At 37.2% G+C, this 22085-nt stretch overlaps 1 protein-coding gene across 8 annotated transcripts in view; it reads left to right on the forward strand.

Annotated features, from left to right (window-relative positions):
- PATJ (PATJ crumbs cell polarity complex component) overlaps positions 1–22085 on the forward strand; it is a 301329-nt gene that overhangs the window by 240837 nt on the left and 38407 nt on the right. For all 8 annotated transcript variants that reach the window (XM_019731220.3, XM_074334813.2, XM_074334815.2 and 5 more), the window contains 2 exons: positions 2823–2956; positions 20658–20741. In XM_019731220.3, the coding sequence (XP_019586779.3) occupies positions 2823–2956; positions 20658–20741 (218 nt within the window). The remainder of the gene's footprint in view (positions 1–2822; positions 2957–20657; positions 20742–22085) is intronic.

Here is a 22085-nt window from a genome sequence, read left to right on the forward strand (position 1 = left end):
GCATATTGAGCCAAATTGTTAGCTTTGCATATGTTGATGTAAGCTATTTGAAGACTGTTAATTTTCAGTGCTTAAAGAAATTGGTATTCACTTTCTCTCTTTGAATTCCTGGCTTGAGTTATGATGACTGGCATTTGAAAATAGAACTTCAAAATGAATAATGAGTATTTCCATTTTGCTTTTATGAAATATAAGTCAGTTACAGAAAAATAACAACAACAACAATACTTTAAAACACCATGCTCACCAGTGGCGAAGCATAACACTGCATGAATTTAGTAGGCCTGACACCTTATGGTATTTGTCTTTTACATATGTTTTCATAAATATTAACTTACAAAAAAATTTAGCAAGCAGGTATTATTCTAAAGCACTGGATTTTTACTAAAATACCTGATGAATGTGGTCAGAAAACTGTGATCTCTGGGTCAAATTTGGCCCACCATCTACTTTTATATGGTCTGCAAACTGAAAATGGTTTTCCCATTTTTTCAAAGGTCGAAAAAAAATCAAAATAATATTTAATGAAAATTATGTGAAAATCATTTATGGACATTTTAAAGTTTTATTGGAATACTCATTTGTTTACATATTGTTTCTGGCTGCTTTTACACAATAAAGATAAAGTTGAGTAATTGCAACAGAGACTATATACCTTATAAAGCCCCAAATATTTTACCACCTGACCATTTACTGAAAAAAGTTTGCTAACCACAATGTAGACCAATTGAGTTTTGATAATATATATAGCACGCATTTATACATTGATGACAGAACTTAATCATCCTATAATTTAATCTGTGGAAACTTTATTTAGTCAGTCATCTACTTATGAATCATTTATTGGGGGCTTGGTATGCATCAGGCTTTGGGCTGGATTCTCTGGGGGAAATCAAGCCGAGACCAACTCAGGACTGGCTAGGGTGAGACATAAGTGGAGGAGGAAAGGAAATGCCATCTCCAGTATCTCTTACTATGTGTTCACTCTCTTTTCACTCAAGAGACTAACCTGGTCATTTACAAAAGGAAGATAAACTTTTTAAAGCATCCATGAAACGGTGCCACTGGTATACCTTGTTTTTATTGTTAGTTAATGGGAAGTGAAGTATGAAATACATATGCTGCAAAAAGATCTAGAGACAAATTAGGTTTATAATATTTTACTTCGAATATAGCATTTTTTATTGTTACTGAGTTTGTGTCACTAAATTTCTCACTCTTAACCAAGAGACCATTAGATTAATAAATTCCATGTGGACAGGAACAGCAACTACATGAATGCTACAATATGCCAGACCCTGGGCAGGGTACCTCACACACATTTAGTTCCTCTAACAGCCTATTAGATGGTGGTTACAGCATTTTACTGATGAGGAGTGAGCCTCAGTTTCACCCACCTATTAATTTTCTTCTTGGGAACTCAAATCTATTTCAGCGCCACTCCAAAATCTGTGCCCTTTTGTCACAAAGACTATGATTATTGCTTAACGAGAGCAGAACCGCCCCAGTCTTACCTAGAGCCTGTTTCCTTTTGTTTTCTACCAGGAATTGGCAAACTTTTTCTGTAAAGAGCCAGATAGTAAATATTTAAGGCTTGCGGGCCATATGGTCTCTGTTGCAGCTACTCAACTGTGCTGTTGTAGTGTGATAGCAGCCTTAGACTAGATGCAAATGAATTAGTGAGGCTGTGTTCCAATGCAGCTTTTTTATGGACATTGAAATTTGAATTTCATATAATTTTCACATGTCTTGAAATATGTGTTTTGTTTTTTTTTCTTCAAGCTTCTGAAAATGTAAAAATCATTCTCAGCCCTCAGGTCATAGTCCTCTGGCCCTTGGTTCAAAGAGCTTTGTGGATCTCAACTTGGCCCCTGTACATTTGCTGCAACTCACCAGTAGGGGGCACTCTATTATCAGTCCTTTACCAAATAATATTCCATGTAAGAATCAGTACTCATGATAATCAAACTTTGTTATAAAAAAAAATTACATTCTCGGGAGACTATTATTTGTATAATAGCTTCTTGAGAATAACATTTTGAATTTTTTATTTTTCCGTGGATTAGTTTCAGTCATCTGGAAAATGCACATATGTAGAATTTATGCTAGATAATGGGTACTATTAAACATTTTTACTTAGCCTGTAAATCTCTTCTCCTAGTTTTTAGAAAAACCCAGTCTAAAACAATGGTTTTAAAAAGTAAATCTTTATAAAACAGCAGTAATACTTTTAACAAGCTTTTCAGTTATGGAGTCAGCAATTAATTCTTGAGTGTTGTGCTTATAACACATTTTTTTTCATTGTGTACATTTGAGATCATTTTTAGGTATATTTTATTTTCAATTACATCATTGCTTTATTGATTAAATACTTTATAATCTTAATTCATATGATGTATTCTAATTGGAAGGATTTAAGCACTGTTGATAAATGTTTTATAACATAACTCAGAATCTTCTGTCATAACCAGTCTTTATTCTCATTATAACATGTCTATGTGTACTTAATTATTTAATCATCTTAAATTTTCCTATACCAGTTTTCATGGTGTATTTTAAGATTAAAAGATTTACAAACTAAAATAAATTATTTTGGAAGGGGGTGGTAGTTATTGCTTTAATCTCAAAAGTGTCATAAGAATATCATGTTTCTTCATGCCTGGGTAAATGGGCAGTAATGACCCAGTTTTTCCTTCATGTTGCTTGGCAAGAAAAGAGTGAAATGATAAACACATAAAAACCATGCACTCTCCAAGTATGGAGTGTGCAAGCTGAGCTTCACCTCCTACTTGCCAGTCATTTTGTGTTCAATCCTTCTCCAGGTGGTTTCCAGGCTCCTCTGTCCGTGGACCCTGCCACGTGTCCCATCGTCCCTGGCCAGGAAATGATTATAGAAATATCCAAGGGACGTTCAGGGCTTGGTCTCAGCATTGTGGGAGGAAAAGACACACCCTTGGTAAGTTTCTAGATGTGAACTATATCTGCTGTCACACTTGGTTTGGAGCCTCATTATGGCCATGTGTCACTGTTTGGTATAGTTGGTTTTTTCATGGTATGGGAAAAAAATATAATTATAAATGGATACGTATCCATATTCTGGCCAGCTTTCAATTTTTTTCTCAGTGTTTAATGTTTACCAGGATCTTCTCCATCTAGGATGGTGAATATTTTTTGTAAATGCTTATTAGACCAGCAACATCACAGCAGCATTTAGAAATATTATAACAGTTTCTAGGATGGTGCCTGACACATAACAATGTGTAAATATAAGTGTGAACTATTGTTATTATCATAATAATTATTATTTAATGGAATGCTAGATAAAAGTATATGTCATTTATTCCACCCCAACAATTTAGGCTTTGCTTTATTCTGACCATGGTCACATCCACTCAAAATGTTTTTTTAAAAATTGGTGTAGAATGTTAGTTTTGGCTTGGATGATAGATCTTTGATTATTTAGTACCTTTAGATTGTCACTAATCAGTAGTGCCATTAAAATGTAAAACTTCGTGTGTTTTGATTTACTCCAAATGTGATAATCAATGCATATATATTTTGAATAGGCAATGTGTGCACATTATACAGTTAAATTGACACAAAAGGATATAAAGTGAAAAATAAATACCGCTTCTACCCTTTTGCCCTAACCTTGCCCTCTACCTCTACCCCCAACTCCAATCAGGGCCTCTCCCTAGAGACAATCACTCTTATTAGTGAACATGTTTTTAAATGAATATTTTCATATTTCTTTTGCCTGTTATATTTAGTAAGGAATAAATTGAATGTGTCAGATTTACAGATAAAAATAAGTATGACATGATCCGTAAAATAATTCTTTCTATTTTTGGTGGTAATATAATGTTTCTGTGTTAGTACTATTGAGGGATGGGGAGACCCTTTCTATTTTTCCGTAACAAATACCAACCCCCTAAAGCACTAGGCAACTCAGAAACAGCATACGACTATACTATAGAAACCTGGGTCTTGATGCCTTCTCTGTGTTTCCTGGTCATGGGCCTTCTCTGTCCTACTCTCCAGCCTGACCTGGAGAATCCCGTTGTTCAGTTTGACCCTACTAGTGAACCACCTGAGAGTGCTCAGAGACTGGTGTTTAGTTATTAAAGGAGTTCATCTCCTTCAACTTGATTAAAGATGGGTTGAAACTTTTTTCCAGAGTTCAGGGTAATTTATTTCCTAAATTATTCTCCCTTTGCCTGTGCAGGCAGGAACTGCCGTGTGTGGCTTCCTGCGTACAGTATGATGTTTTTTCATCAGCATGGATGGAACTGAGAACACCTGGACTTCACTAGCTCAACAGCCAGTTTTAGCTCTCAGCCCTACCATGCGTCTTTGCCTTCTGAAGGCCCCAGAACTTTTCTATAGTTCTCATCTGACTTGGAATGCTATCTGTTCAATTTTTATTATTGAGAAAAGAGGCAAACTCTTCCTTAAGTTTCCCTTAGAGTGATTTGGTCTAGGCTATATTTTTTTATTGTATTTTTAATAATGCTTTCTAATTATATGTGATCTGGTCTTTGTACAGTTCATGGAAATACTTTGGCCAGCACTCCATCCAGCTCCTAATATATGCAGGAAGTAACACACCATCAACAATGCACCAGAGCAGACCACTGTTCCCCAAACTGCATATGCATTCCAGCCTCTCAGACTCTGGTCCCTTGCCCTGAAATTGCTCTCTTCCTGCCCTCTTCCCTCCCTCTTCCCCAGAAATTAAGATTCTGTACCTCCTCCAAGTCCCCCCGCCCAAGGATGTCTTTCCTGGCTTCTCCTACTTCCATGGTTTCTCCTCTCTCGGCTGATCTCTGAGCTGAAGGTTGACCATTCCTCTTTTAGCTCTCCATCATATTTCCTCTACCATTTACCAGCGGGGGCAGGTTCTTTAACCTCTCAGAGTCTATTTCCTGATCTATTAATGGGGATAGTAATACCTTACAGAGCTGCTAGAAGACAAAGATATGACCTGTATACAATGCTTAGCGTGGTCAGTAGTACGCAGTAAGCAGTTGTATATGACATGCACCTTCCCCAAGCCTCAGTTTCCACACACATTAAGCTTAAAAATCCTGACTCCCTGGGTTGTGGTGAGGATCAGACACTTTATTAGATGTAGATAATTTTATATGAATGGAATTGTTATACTAAGGCCATTGGGGTAATATTCCGAAAAGATGGTTGATCCTGAACACTGGGTGTGTCTCACTTCCGGGCCTACCATTGCCCCGAAAATAAGACCTAGCTGGACCATCAGCTCTAATGCATCTTTTAGAATAAAAATTAATATAAGACTGAGTCTTATATTACATTATATGAGACCAGGTCTTATAGTAAAATAAGACCAGGTCTAATATTAATTTTTACTCCAAAAGATGCATTAGAGCTGATGGTCTGGCTAGGTCTTATTTTCGGGGAAACACAGTAGTTTTCTTATTTTCCCTAAGAGATGTTAAATAATTAAATCTTTATAAATAAAACTATGTTTGAAATGAACCAGAGAAATTACACTTTTAGGAAATTCTGTACTGAATTCTTTCAGAAAGAAAAAGGAACCCTCTGATTGATTTATTGCAAATTTAAGTCTCTACTGTTTAAAATAAGGCAGAACTAGATTTCCCATTGGAAATCAGAAGACTAATCAGCGTGTCTGGCCTAGCTGAATGAGTTTGGTAGCTGCTTTTTTTTTTTTTTTTGCTTTTGTTATTATTAATATTTTGTTCTGTGTGGGTTGGTTAGAAAACCTGAAGAAGGTGTGCCCACACTGCTCTTGGGTCTTCAATATTGCATATGCTTCTGCTCCTGCCTGCCAGCTCGAGGGCTTCCATTGTCCGATGTTACCTCCCACACCCTGGATGTGAGGCTGCTTGCTAAACACTATACTCTGTCTGGTTCTCTCGCCAACGTGAGGCAGCCAATAAAATAAAAATAAAATTTTAAAAAATCTTGAAGTTCATAATATATAGTTCTGCCTTTTGAGACTGTAAATCCCATTGTCCTTGGAAGGATACACACCACTTAAAAATGAGAAATGAGACACAGCTTTTATTTCCTAACCTCAGGTACCTCATCAAAAGCTAGAAGTTTGACTCACGATACTATACTATGTAAGCATGTGGTTTTGGTGAGGCTGAACAGCGTGGGGTGGAAGGTGCTTTAACAAATAAAACCATTGTTTACCATCATGAAATCTTTATTCTGTGTTTCCCCCCCTCCAAATCTTGACATGGAACATGCAATCTAATTGACACTCCAGGTCACATCTAGTCAGGTCCTGGGAGTGCGTCCAGCCAGCAGGAAGTTGGAAAACCAACACGAGAGCATACCAGAGGAAATTGTGGACCATATTGAGACCCACTGTCAAGAGTACCTTTACTCTTGCCCTTGCACATTTGATTATGTGACGCATCCTTACGTCAGCTCTGGTGCCGGGAAAGAGCACGTTCCGCGTGCTGGTGACCCTTCATGAGCATCTGCTCCAATCCTCCCAATTAGGGTTTCCATGCCCTCTTTGTTGTATGTCCAACAGATATTTTTGCTGTCTTTAGAGGAATTGAGCCTCTGGGACTTGGTCTTGACACCACATCAGTCCTATCTGCTATAAATAGTGTCTCTGGAGCCAAGACAGATGGTTTCTGAGATCACAGAGGGAGATCTCACTTAGCATCCCAATGTACTTGCAGAAGGTCATCTAAACAGACCTTTTAAAATACCACGATAATGAGGAGGGTAGCCTTCTGGGAAGGTTTATGAGCGCACCTGGACCCAATCCTCAACGACAGATTTCTGCCTCTGTTGTTTTAATCTTATGATGTGCTCCCAGGTCTGCTTTTCGTGAATGTGGCTCTCCTGTGATAGGTTGCATATGTTTGCTCAAAGGCTGCCCCTTGCTTAGTGCTGAGGATACAAAATTGAGTGAAAAACCCTGTCTTCAAAGTACTCACACATTCATTCAAGTTGATTCCACTGCCTTTAATGTTTATGGTCTAATATAGAGAATCAACCAATGAAAAATAGTAATAGGGACTATTAAAATGGGACTTCCTTTGGAAAGTAGAAAAGGTAGAGCTGTAGTACGTGCTTTATAGATTTAATTAATATAGGCTAGTTTTTATGTTTCTCATAAGCCAGTGTCTTAGTCCATTTGGGCTGCTGTAACAAAATACCACAGACTGGGTGGCTTATAAACAATAGAAATTTATGTCTCCCAGATCTGGAGGCTGAAGTCTAAGAGCAGGGTGCCAGCATGGTCGATTGAGGACCCTCTTCTTCGTTGGAGGCTTCTCGTATCCTCACATGGTGAAAGGAGCAAGGGAGCTCTGTAGAGCTGTTTTTATAAACTCACTAATCCCATTCATGAGGGCTCTGCCCTCATGATTTAATCACCTTTAAACAGCCCCCACCACCTAATACCATCACATTCGGCATTAGGATTTCAACATATGAATTTGAGGGGGACACACAGCCAGGAAACCAGAAAAGGTATATTGCATAAAAGAGATAGTGTATTAATTCATATATTTTATTTCCTTCCATTCATCTACCCATTCATTCCTGTTTCCCCCCTCCATCCCTCTTTTTGGTCCCGGAGGGGTAATTTGCATGAAATCTTGCAGCTCAGAGGACTTGGCATGTTCTGCCAAATAAAAGACTGAAGACTCTCACTATGCTTGCACCATATTCCTTAAACTTCTCCCTAATCCTTCAGTGCCCCCTTCGCAGAAATTCTTGATTGCTGATTAAAAGTCTCCATTGTCCTCAGAAGAAGTAAAATATAGCTCCTTAGTGTCATTCATTAGGGTTATTTTATTATCAGCCTTGGGAATTCTAGAGAAGAGAAGGAAAATTTAAGGAATAAATCTTCTATCGTAGGGCATTAGCAGACCTGAACTATTCTTGGGATTGAACAAATGAAGTGGAGAAAGAAAGAGGACAGTTTCTCCATGATCCTCACTCTGCACATTTTCCTTTCTCTGGGTACCATTGCCAGAGGTCCTAGACTGTAGACGATGTGTTGTATCAAACCCAACAGGCAATATAGCAGAATAATGATGTGGATTCTATGGCATCAGAATCCCTGGTCTTTAACTGTGGGGCCTTAGACAAGCAACTTAACCCCTAAATCTGCTTCTTCATTTGTAAAATAGAGGTGATGACAAAACTCACCTGTTAAGGTTGGTATTTGGCTTAATTAAGACAAAAAATATAAAGGGCTTTTCCCGGTGCTTGTCTATACTGAGTTCAGTTATTATTATTATTATTATTTTTAAACAGTCTTAGTAAAATAGAGTCTTAGCTCCCTTTATCTGAGTGTCTGGTGTGTTACCTATACACTGAGAAATATGATTTTTGTTTCTAGATAACTAGATACTTGTTTTTAGCATGAAAATTTTATAAAGTAATTCAGACGCTGTTCTTAATGTGTAATGAATGTGTATCATCTCATTTCATCCTCACAACAACCCTACAGAAAAGATATTAGCATTATCCCCATTTTACAGATGAAGAAACTGAGACACAGATAAGTTAAGTAACTTCCCCAAAGACATAATACTGGCATTTGGTCCACTTGGGGTTTAATCAGACAATCTGAGTCCAAAGCCACACTAGCTGTGCCCCTTTTCTGGCACTACCACTATGTGTCATCAGACCTCTTCTGTAAAAGGGAGTTATCCATCTCACCCACCAGACCCTGTTTCCTGGAGAACAGACCTGTTTCCTTTTATGTGTAACTTTGGTATCCCCATATAGTGCCGTGCTCACTTCAAAATAAGACTCTATCCAGCCTCATTGCACCACTCTGAGTTCCAGCCATGCTGGCCTCATTCAGTGCCTTTAATGAATCTTGTTCCCACCTGATACAAGGCTTTGCACATGCTGTTAGATCTGTCTGGAGTGCTTCTCTGATCAGTTTTAACTGTAGCTAAACTATCCCCTTCATTTCTGGGCATACTTATGTGGTTGAAAGAACATTGTTGAAGCCACATCATTTGAGGAAGAATTGAACAGACCGGAAAAGGGAAGACTGGAAGGGACAATGATGACTTTCTGCACACGTCAGGTTCTCTTCTTGTGGATGAAGGATAAGAACAGTTCATTGAAAAACAGATTTCACATGATTATAAGGAAGAACTTTCTAAACATCAACTGACCAAAGGTGGAATGAACTGCCTGGGGGCAGTGAGTGCCCAATCTCGAGAAATATTTTTACAAAGACAGGCAGCCACTCTGCAAGGATATTGTTATTATTAGGCTTTGATTTTTAATTCGGGAGGAACATTTACATTTATAACTCTCTTTTACAAAATGATGATCAGATAAAAATAATTCATTCTCTCTTTCTTTGTATTCCCATTTCACAGATTGCTTAAATCTTCAAAGTCTTGAGATTTTTTAACTAGAAAAGAAGGCCTAGTTATTGTTTTTTTGTTGTTGTTTTATGGAAGCTAGTAATTATTATCACTTTTGAAAAGGTGAGTTTAATAATTTAAGCCCTAGTTGCTATACTTTTATTGCTCTTCTGGTTCTAGACATAAACTTGTCTCTTTCCAAGAAGAAAACAATTAGTCTAGGGCATTTGTTTTGTTTTTATGTTCTTGGTACCATCCCATTGTAATGAGGTCATTGGGTTCCCAGGATAGATTGTAAAATTTAGATATTCTTCATATTAAAAAGGCCTGGGAAGGTCGGATTCAGAATCTTGTCATTTCTCTGTAATTTTCAAACCTGTACTTTTTTCACCACCTGATTTAATACCAATTTAATTCATCCTTATGAAACAGAAGTTCTGTAGGTCAGATACATTATTAGCAGGAAACATCAAAGTAGATGGACTCCCCCATTTGGATACTGTGGAGCAGAGTTCATTTATGTAGAAATTGAGTGTCTATCCTTTAGCTATAACCTTATGTCAGGTTCTGAAGTAACCTCATTTAACCCTTCACCATGTTGCATGCTATTGTTTAGTTATTACTGCTTTTGACCATTTAAATGTAGGACTGCAGCAATTTAAACCACTAGATAGTTTTTAAAGTAAGCAGAATGGAAAGCTATTTTACATTTGATTAAGTGTTTTACTTTGCTATTCCCCTTCAAATGAACTTTGCACAGTCTATTTCATAAGGAGTGTGGTTTGCTTTGGCTTGTAATCCCCCAAAGCCAGGCTCCTTTTATCGTTATTGCTTAAGTCATATATTTTTACACAAAACATCTTATTACCTTAGTTTTATTTTAAAATCAAAGTGGAGTTTGCAAAAAGTCTATGAATCACACTGAAAGAATGTTAACGAATAGTACCTCTGAATTTCCAGATTTGGGCATTTCTGATCTTAAAGAATATGACTGTAAGCAAAAATATTATGCAAGCTGAGTAAAATTTAGATAAATAAGGACCAGATGGAACTATAGGGACTTATAAAATATAAGGCAAATATTGTCCCATTTCCTTAAAATAAATCTATATTTCAGTATGAAAAATTATATTCATATTGATGAGTATCAACTTTTTGTTAAATGAGACTTGGCAAGGGAACTCCATTTAAAATAAATATAAAATAGGGTTTTTTTGAGCTTTAGAAGAGAAAGCTTTTCATAGTCTTAAAATGTGAAACATTTTTATATATTCATAGCAATTCTTATATTAGCTGTTTTATTGCTGTGATTTTCATTTCACATTTTAGTTATCTGTAAATAGTATGTAAGAGTTTGCAATCCCTGAGTGTGAGTTTTAGGATACCTTACACAGTCCATTGCTTTAAAGCAAAACACACACGCGTGCGCGCGCGCGCACACACACACACACAGATTGGTATTATTACTTCCTGTGTAACTGATGATTTAATCCTTACTTTTATGTCTAAGGAACCACTATATCTATTGCTGATTTAATGCTTACTTATGATGTAGTATAGTTTATTACCTGAGAATTTTTCAATATTGCAAAAATAACAGATACTGAACATTGTGATCCATTTCTTTCTCTTTGAAAGTTTGGTAAGTGCATATCTTCATACCCCCATGCATATTGAATAGATGGACATACTGAGTCTAGGACATATAGACTCTCTCTTTGTTGCTTTTGTAGCAGTTTTATGGGAATTAAGTAAAGTCCTAACTATGTTCTAAGATTCTGAGAAAATTTGTGTAGTGAACCCAAATTTATTAGTTAACAGAGTAAAGTATCTAGATTTTAAAAACTATGATTCCAAGTATAATAGGTAAGTTTCTTTGACTCTTGCTGGCTTCCCTTTTATAGCTACAGCCCCTTCAGGTTTTCTGAACAGAAATAATGATCTATTTAACCTATGAAGCTGGCAAACAAAACTACATCAATTTGACAAATATTGTATTTCTTCTAAAGCAATAATCTTTTATTGTATCCATGGTGGGAAAGCAGTACAGTAAATGTTCACTTGACGATAAGACTCATCAAATTATAAAATTGTTAAAATAAAATGAGAAAAAAATCATCTTAGAATAAAGGACATAGGGTATGTATTGACTACATTTTGCCTCAGGTTCTATGTGTTCTTATGAGATACTGAAATTAAGTAACCTTTTAATTTTTGGTTCTCATGGATCAGTGAGGGAATGCCAAATACCTTTTGTATCAAAGAAGGGATAAGTTTTGGGTCTGAAGTTGGGGAAGATTAGCAACTTTCCAACTTGTCTTGACTCATCTTTGCATTTTACCTTTGTAATAGGTTCAAAAAATATAGATCCACAAAACACATTGAGTACCATGATTCCCCCAAAAAATAAGACCTAGCCAGACAATCAGCTCTGATGCGTCTTTTGGAGCAAAAATTAATATAAGACCTGGTCTTCTATTATAGTAAAATATTATAGTAAAATAAAACTGGGTCTTATATTAATTTTTGTTCCAAAAGATGCACTAGAGCTGATTGTCCGGATAGGTCTTATTTTCGGGGGTAAACACGGTATAAGCATAACAACATAAGCCATAGCATAAGAAAAATGCATTAAGTTTTCCATTCTTAGGTTAATCGACCCACTGCCCCCACGGTGGCAAGGACAACGGAGAATTGCCATTGTGGACATGAGCCCTGCCATCTCCATTATAGATGGCATTTGTCTGTATTTCCACCTTTATCATCTTTCACACTGGGCTTCCCAGTTTTATTGTAATGAAGCATCACTAGTGAAAACCACCAGTAGGAAGTATAGTCAGTGCTCGGTATTCGTAATAATTATGTCCTATAAAATTGCAGCAAACACTGAGTTAGTGACTATTGAACCACTGCTTCTAGGAGAAATACAGAGATTCCTCCAAACCTCTGATCACAGCATTTTCAACAGCCAATTACTACATGACCTTGTTTTATGTGTGTTTCTGTTTAAAGATACTGTATTTAACATATATTGTTGATTCACTGTCATTGAACTCATGGCTAAAGTCACTATAACTCACAACCAAACAAAGGTTAGCTAGCACGTGTATTTTCTCCGCAAGGCACATTACAGCCGTCTAGGGCTTAGGAACACTAGACAGCACTTCATCCCTGTGGTTGGGGGCCATTTTCAACAGGAAAATCACAAACAAAAAGCACAAAATGCAAAACACCTGGCACTAAAAAGACCACAAAAGGATGCTTGTTTATAGTACGAGAGCTGAAACAAGAAGCTAAATGTCACCTTGTTCCACTGCAGTTGGGAATGAGTGAATCTGGCTACTCAGTTTTCACAACTTTCACAACTCTACGGCGTGTCCACAAATGACTGCAAAAGCACCAACAGCAGTAATTTTGGGACGGGTAAATTCACAAATATAGAATCCACGAACAATGATGATTGTACTTAACTAGAACAGAAAAGTCAAAATATGTAGGAACACAACTCTTCTAGTGTGGTTTAGAGCTTATAGCATTCAAATGGTTCCTTGGACTTAGCCCCGAACGGTTCATGACTTGGGAAAGAAGAACCTAAAATATCCTTGTAGCATAATTTTGAAAAGAAGCAATTAATTAAACTCTGGGATCACCATGACAACAGGAAAATTAGAAATTAAAATATGGACCACGACTGTTGTCATTCATCCTTAGAGTCATGAATTTTGACCACTCTGACGTATATGTATTCCTTTATGTACCAGATATACCCCCTTAAACCTTAGATATATTTGTGTTGGGACCCCTCGTTAGCAATTATTCAACATCTATTTGGCTGACACTTTCTTGACATTCATACATAATCTTATTTCATCCTCAAATCCTACAAGGATTTATTAGTTCCACGCTACAGAGAAAGAAAGACTTGTTCAGAGAAGTTAAGTAATTTAATAGAAATATCACAAAGCCATGGTTAAGTGGCAGAGCTAAAATCTGAACATAAGTTTATGTGGCCATAGCTAGGACTCTTCCCATCATACATTGCTGCCTTCCACTGTTTACAGGCTAGAAAATTCCTCTGGCAGACTTGATAGACTCTGTAGTATTAATAGATTAAAGTTGACCATAAATTCTATGCCACTCTTCCCAGATTCTTTGAATTTGAGCTGGCCCACTGACTTGCTTTGACCAAAGTGGCATTGTGTGACTTTCAAGCCTTAGCCTTGAGCTTCGCCTTTGTCCTCCTGAAATACTACCACCTTACAAACAAGCCTGGACTGGCCTCCTGGAGGGTGACCCACCATGTAGAGAAAACCCATGGAGGGAGGGGAGCCCAGCCATGCCACCTGAGGCCCCAGCCAACCTGACTGCACACTCATGTGAGAGCCCAACTGACACAATAGAAAGCAGAAGAACTGCCTACCTGAACCCAGCCCAAATTGCCAACCCACAGAATTATGAACAAATAATTGGTAGTTTTTGTTTTAAGCCTCTAAATTTTGTAACAAAAGATAACTAATGCAGAGTCTGACCCCATCTCCATATCTGTCTTATCTCTCTCAGCCTGTGAGAGTTGGGATTCTTCTGATCTGCCATTTAGAAGGAGTTCTTATTCCTAAACAGGGCCTAAGCATCACTGTAACACAATGGGGCTGCACTGGACATAATATATAGGTTCATAGTGGTCTAAAATTTTAGAGCCGAAATGACTGTAGTAGTTCAACTCTGCTTTACTGATAAGGCTAAGAGTCATAAACTAAATGGGTCAGGTAGAACCACTTACAAAATTGGCTACCTACAGAGCTGTCAGAAATGTAACTCCTCTAACTCTCCACGCCTGGGTCCTTCTTCCATACTACTTCACTGCCTTTTTTTGTTTTGTTTTTTCAAATCACATTCTAATTGAAATATGATAGGGAAACTTGGTTTTTAAAGAATTTGATCACAAAGGATTTGGGACAGAAAAGAATCAATCATGTTCTAAGACACTCATCCCTTTATATAAATACACTTTGGAGCCTATCAACTTTGCTCAATGTGAGATACACTTTAATAGTTTTAACCCAACACCTTTTAAAAAAATTCTAACTGCAATAGACATCACAAATCAGTAACTTAATACACCTACATGTGTTTGTCAGTGTTGAATGTAGTTTGGGTTTGCATAGCATTGGACTGTGCGTTTTATTACCCCACAGTATCATCACTCATTAGCGTGGCCTTCCTGCTGAGAAAGTTATCTACTGTGTAGAAGATGTGTCTGTATGATTTCTGAGCAGTGATGGCCATAGAGGGGAACACCATTAAACGATGGTTAAAAGTAGCATTATTCCTCTAAGGCTGCAGATGTGAACCATGGTTTCTTCCAGAGGGAAAAAAAATACCCATTTTATAGACAATATTTTAATACTTTTTTTGGTCCTCATGTGTCTTTCTTGTTAGGAGGGATTTTTCCTGTAAAGCAGAAAAATTAGATATAATACTCTTTTTGGATCATGGGTAAACATGTTTTCCACCTAAATATGAAATTTAATTGTGACACTTTTCTGTGGTTAAAGTGTCTGTTAGGATTATTTTATGGGGAGTTGGGGTGTGGACTTTTATGAATATGGCAAAGATTGGGTTTAATTTGAGAGTAATCCAAATTAAGTAAAACAGGCCTACAAACAGTAAAATTAAGCCATATATATATATACACATATATATGTATATATATATACTTAATAATATCTATCATATAATTCTTTATCAAAGTTTTATCCTTGTTAAAACAATCCACTGAATATCTAGAAATGTAAACTATGAAATCTCATTCCCTGGAAATAGTTCAGCCACACAGAGCGCTCACTGATATCCTTCAGTCCACAGGCGACCCTTCGTTAATTTTTCTAACACATGGCTTCTTTAAAGGTTATGGGCCTATTGTGACAACAATAAAATTGCCTTTTGCTGAATGATTGGTGTGTTTATGAGTTATTTTATCTACTTGTTGGCAGCTTGAACAGTAAAGAAAATGGTGATTGATGGACTGAAGTGTCTGATGACTTTGCTTCTGCCTAAGGATACATTACTGGGTATTGTGAAATTTTTCTCCAGCAATTCAGAGTTTAAATCCCCCTGGAGAAGTTTGTGATTTTTGTGAGGCTCAGTGATAATTAAATCCCTCATACTTGGCTCCTTTAAATTGCTCTCTGAGCTAAAGTAAATCCTCTGGAAATTCAGCTGGATTTAATATCCATGTGTGATGGGTATTTAGGTTGTAGATTACCATCAGAAACTTGGTTGGGTTAGGTTAAGATGATGACATACTAACCCTCCTCTTTCTGTGTCATTTTGATGCCTTCTTCTATCTCCACCCAAATTCTGGGCTCAGCACCAGGATACAGAGAGGAGTTGGAAGCAGCCTCTGTCTGGAATGGTTCCACCGAGGGTGGGAGGTGGTACAAGACCTAGATCTATAGCGAGCTATTGTAATACGGTGATAACTTCAATAATCCTAGGAGATGTAACAGTAACCCAAAGGAAGGGTTGATCATCTTTACCGGGGGAGTCAGAGAAGGTTTCCTAGAAGAGGGATCACTTGGCTGGCTCAAACAAAAAAGGTAGCAGATAAGAAAGTCATGACCTTCAAGCATTTGGTTCCCTTAGTACTTTCTAAACGTAGATATATAGAATATCTCTCTAAATATACACAAGAAACTTAATACTGTTTGTTTCTAGTTAGGAATACTGGGTAGCTCAGAAACACTTTTCAGTGCTATTTTGAGTCTAGTACTGTGTGTGTATTATCTATATTTAAAAATAAATATTCTTTTAGGAATGGAGACATAACAACAGTGGTCCCTTAAACAATATGATGAATTTGCTAGCCAGCTAATTCTTCCTGGGTGTCTATTTTTGTAATGGTATCCCTAATTGTGGAATAAAGGAATTTTTCTCAGTTAAACATATTTCAGACAGAGACTGAAATGACTGGTGATGGAGAAATTTTAAAGCAGAGGACTTAAAATCCTACCTTACCCTTCTAATTAGGGAAAACCCAACATTTGAGAGATTCTCAAACTCATTGATTAAATTCTTCTCTTGCTCTAGAATTGGCAAGTCAAATGAGTAATTTAGAGTATCCAGAGGGAAAATGTTAGTCTTGCCTCAGGCAGTAAATGAACAGACTGTCTTACTTATATTTCTATTGTTCTGGTGAAAATCACACAACTACTAAGAGGAAGTTAGTTTTGGTTATAGTTGGTCATCTATAAATGATTCTCAAATCTATGACATTAATTAAGAGAAATCTGTTTTGGACTGAACAGCTTTTTATTTTCAACACCAGTTTATCACTTTTATCTACTGTAATGTTTTATAACCCTCCTGTAGGAAAAAAAAAAAATGATCCAATGAATAATATGGGTGCACAGAAACAAGACTGAAAAGCTAAAAGGAAGGAAAGAAAGAGAGAAGAATGACAAATGGAATTAAGAGAGACTCTGTGTTGGGGTGGAGAGAGGGCCTACCCATCAGGCTTTGTGTAGTGTGAACCCCTAATCATGTACCAACACCAGCAAGTGACATCCATAGATCATCACCCCACCTCATTAAGCCAGAGGCTTCCATTTTCACTTCCACAAGCCGTCTTTTTGTTCACTCTCTATAAACTGATCAGCTCATGCCCTCAAGGTTTTTGCTATGGAGTTGAGGAGACAATATTTCAACAGAATTGATGCCATATGGAAAATCCTAAGTTCGCTTTTACACAAGTGCAAAATAAAATATTCAAAACAGATGAGAAGCTTGTTATAGTGGTAGGGACACAGGCTTTGGTATTAAACAATCCTGGGTTGAAATTTAATCTCTCCTACTTAGAAGCTGCAAAGAGCTAGTCAAATCTGAACTCTTCTCAGCCTCTGTTTCCCCAGGTGTAAATGAGACTAATAATAATGAACTTGCTTAGTTGTTATGTGGATTAAATGGCACAAATGGACAGTGTATGGCATCTTTGGCACATAGATGTTAAATAAATGAGATGTTGCTGCTTCCTGACTATGTGCTGGAACTGTACATAAAGCCTCTTGTGTAAATAATATTGTTAAAACCATATAAAATGAGGACACTAAGGCCTGGAGAGGTTAACAGTCTTTCCAAGGCCTGTGGCCAGAGAAGTAGCAGGGCCAGGATTTGGGCGGAGAAGTCTGACTCCAGAGACTTAGCTCATAATCATTTGTCTCTACAGCTTCTCCTCAGCAGAAGACAGCAACCCACTCCCAAGCAAGAGATTCACTTGCCTGCTTCTGAAATAGATTGATGAGTTTTAAAAGAAGTCATTGGTATTGTTAGACATAGTCACTGAAGTTTTCCAAGGTGAAGCAATGTCTAAATTTTATTTAAAATAATAAAAGTCAGTCTTTTGTTCATGACCCATTATTTCATCTAATCACAATTTTTCCAAAGCAAGAAGTAAAATTTTTACATAGCCTTGTCAATAGATGCTTAATACAGCCCAAACTAGTTATCTTCTTTACTATTCTGTCCTACTTAATGAACTATATAGCTTTTGAAGAATAAATCAAATCCATTTTTCTTTCCACTGACCAGCCCACATTTCTCATTGAACGGTTGGTCCCCACCTCTCACCTCTGTCACCTCCGGTTAATGCAGCTGCCCAGAGCCAGTTTCGTAGAACACTTTTTGCACACGGCACTTGTGGTAAGAAGTGCTATTGATCAGCTAGAGTGTCTCATGTTTTCTTGTATTTTCCCTGATAACTTGAAGAGAAATCAGAGCAGTACTCAAGCAAAACGAAAGAAATAAATGGGGAGTTTTTCATACAGAAAGACTCACAGACCAAAACCAGATCATTGGCAGTGAGCTCGGCATTTATTTGAGACTATTAACAGTATATTTATTTTATGTATATAGTTCATTGAGCACCCAGAAAATATCGAAGAATTCAGGCTACTTTTATGGAATAAAAACTTTATGAGGTCTTTTCCTTCCTTGTGAGTATGAATGAAGAGAGAAGTTTCCCGTTTGACCTTTGTAATGTTCCAAGATCAAAGGAGTTTATGCTGAAAATGAAGCCCTGTAAAAAACCATGTGTAGTCTGAGTGCAGTCTGATTCTCCCCAGCCAGTGAGGATGGAGTGTTTGACCACCAAACTGTGAAACCTGGTATCTCACAGGGTATTCCCAGGAGCTTGCATTAGTTTCTCCTAAAAGCTTCATAAAAATGTCCCTTGGTATCATCTTGGCAGTGTTGTTGGGACCACCTGAAGCCACCGACCCAGCGAGTTTCCTCAAAATCATTCCCCTGAAACAGTTCAGAGGAACAAACTCTGGGCAGTGGAAATACTCCCTGGGTCTGGCAGTTTCCTAAGTCAGTTACAACAAAGAACGGTCTAAATCTATTGCTGGTACAGAATCTGAAATGTAAATTGTCCGGATAAAGGAACCTTTCCTGGCTCTTGGGGGCTGCCTCTCTAATTGCTATAATAAAGAATATTTTCAGAGCTGTGTGGTGATAAAATGAAAAATATTGAATATTGTAAAGATATTTGGAATCCAGATGGGTCATATGGTTATAGACCTCTTCTTTTCTTTTATTGCTTCTCTACTCCAGAATTTGCGTAGGGCTCTTTTTTTTTTTTTTTTTTTTTTAAGGAAATAAATTTGGTTTGGATTTTTTTTTTGTCTTGTTATAGTTTTGCAAGAAATCATTTCTTTGTTTACTTAATGTTAATTTAATTCTAATTCTGAGGCTCCATACTTCTGGACTAAGGCATAATTCAGCCATAGTCATTTTGGTGGCTCATGAACTCTCAGGGTTCTGTTCTCTTCACGAAGATCCCAGGCATTCGTAGGCCCCTACCGTCATTGCCACCAGGTCACCCTGGTAATCATCCAGCCCATATATACCCGAGCCTACATGATCTCTTCAAGACCAGAAGTCCTGCTGCTTCCAGGCCCCAGTGCTTGGGACACAGGACTCCTTGCAAGGTAGGATCATTATACATAGAGCCCATTCCCCCCCACCCCAGACCATTGCCTGTGGGGTCTTGAAACCTCTGTGTTTACTGGGGAGGGAGGGAGCGGAGAATGGGAGGGCACTGGACAAGGCAGAACTCAATTCCTCACTTTTCATGGTACCCGCAGATCTGTGTGTCTAGCCTCCACTCAAAAGCTCTTTCTTCCAGCAGCCCCCCAAGACACCTAGCATAATCCATTCAACGCTATCTTTTCAGTGCCTGTCAGTTTTATAAACAACAGAAAGAACCAATGACTTCTGGTTACTTCAGTTGTCAGCTCCACAAAAGTCCCCAAGGCAAAAAATTTCAAAGCTTGACTATGCTCAACACGAGGGGGGAAATTGTGTGAACAAAAACAAACACAAATATTTTTTAAATGTTCTCTCTAAAATGTATAAATACTTGGTTGTGTAGATGTAAATTGTCTGGAGGGATCCTGATGAAACTGTTAGTGGTAGTTGTCTCTGCGGAGTGTTGCTGAGGGCCTGGTGTGGGAGACAGTCTCTCTCTGTTTTTTATGCCCCACGGTATTGCTTGCGTCCTTTACATTGGTCCATATTAGTTTTATGATAAAGTTAAGATTATTAATTTGAAGAGATACACATTATTTTTTAATTCACGAACCGTAAAACACTTTCCTCAACCAAAGTTTACCTACCTAAGCTATTGTCCTGATTTTAAGGCTCAGAATGCTGAGTTCAGGAGTTGATTTGCCCAAAATTACACAATGACAGAGTCAGGATTCAAATCCACTGCTGTCTTATCTTACTCTTATGTCCGTGAATGCTCTCTCCCCTACTCCGTGCTCTGCCCTCCAGAACCACTTCATTCCACTAAGTTCTTTTCTTTCATTGCCCAAGTAATGAGGCCTGACAAACCCCGTTATCGGGCCACACATCTATGCCAAATCCTTGAATACCAATAAACACCTGAAACCATGTTTCAAAATATACCATAAAATATAAATAAGAATGACACATAGTTCACCTCAAGTTCATACACAGCAGCAATGTACAGGGTTAACAGTAAAACATATGAGGGAAGTTTAACTTGAAATATTAGGCAAAGCCAGGCCTAAAGGAATGAAATCATAAACTTAGGAAAAATTTATTATACTTCTGAATATGCCATAACTGTGTATTTTGTTTATTTTTAGGTCAAATAAAATATCACATTATTAGCAAATTGCGAATTATGGGCTGCTGCCTATGGTTTGGTGGTTTGCTTAAGGAAGCATTTGTGGTTCTTGAAAATTAATAAGAATTTGTTTTTTCTAGGATGCTATAGTTATACATGAAGTCTATGAGGAAGGAGCAGCAGCTAGAGATGGAAGACTTTGGGCTGGTGACCAGATATTAGAGGTATATGATTATGAATTTTATTTTATACCAGTAAATATGGTTCCTTTCCTGACTTTAATCCACAAAGTCAATTTATCTATTCACTATATTCTACTTAACTATATCTTCACTTATTTCCCATTTAAGAAAACATGTACCTTATGTTTTTTTCTGTTTTTAATGTACATTGAATAACTGTCATTAGAATCATGACAGATTATCAATCTAAATCTATCAATCTAAAACTTTTTAATTAAAGGGAAACGTACAACTTATGGTTTTATAATCTTAATGTCAAATGAGACTGTGTAGTATTACATTTAGGTTTGTTTTTTTTTTTTTTGCCTCTCCATAATACCTTCTAAAATTCTCTCCTAAAAGCACATATACATAAACATGGACACCTGATGTCTTAAAGATGTTACTGCAGCTTTTAAGTGTTATTTTCTTACTCCTAATAAATCTTTAAGTCAGATGGAAATTCATGCCTTGCCACTTTTGTTTTCTAGTTGATGAAAATGTAGACTCTTTTCCCTTTAGGTGGTGTATGATACTTATTAAAAATTGAAATGCTTAACTTGCCTCTTTCAAATGGACTCTCATTTAGCAAAGGCGTTAAAGCCTTTTAAAAAGTGCCAAGGCAGGCAGTGTCTGAAAAGGGGAACGGATGAATAGAAAGTCAATGCCAGGCGTTCTGGTAGGTGGAACTAAAGAGCTTTTTCAATGGTGTGAAACCTTTAGGCAACATTTATTTCTTTCATTGGATGAATTTAATTGAATAGTTAACATTTTATGGTGGGCATGTGCATTTTTGCTTTGCAACTTTAATATAGCACATTATGAATGACATCATAGTATTTTATTTTTCCCTTTGGTGGTTCGAGTCTGCCTCCCAAGATGAAACCAGAGATATAATTAAGGGCAGAAAATATAGGGAAGAAGGAGTTAAAAGAGAGGCCAGGCTGACTGCAAATTAAATTCAGGGCAAGTTATAGGATTTCTCTGCAAGCTTTACTGTGCTTTATCATTGGATTTAGGACATATTCCCAGTACATTCATTAAGGTACAAGTGTATGAGGTTAGAAAAATAAGTAAGGCCTCTTTGGGAATTGGCTTGACTGCTTTAACATACAACAACATTTTTTAACGGTCAGGAGTTTTAGGGTATTTTTTTTTTCTCCCCAGCTTTTCTAATTAACAGGTCGTATCACAATTGGCTGTATAAAATGAGTAAATTGAATATTCAAAAGGGTACAGATGCATACATGCCTTGATATTTAGATGATTTGTAAGCCAACAAATTATTCTGTAATTGTTACTTGAAACTGAATATGTGCATTATCTTGATTGTGACAATGGTTGCAC

Source organism: Rhinolophus sinicus, chromosome 14 (genome assembly GCF_057876585.1).
Source record: "Rhinolophus sinicus isolate RSI-liver-muscle chromosome 14, RSI-T2T, whole genome shotgun sequence".
In the NCBI taxonomy this organism is placed as follows: Eukaryota; Metazoa; Chordata; class Mammalia; order Chiroptera; family Rhinolophidae; genus Rhinolophus; species Rhinolophus sinicus.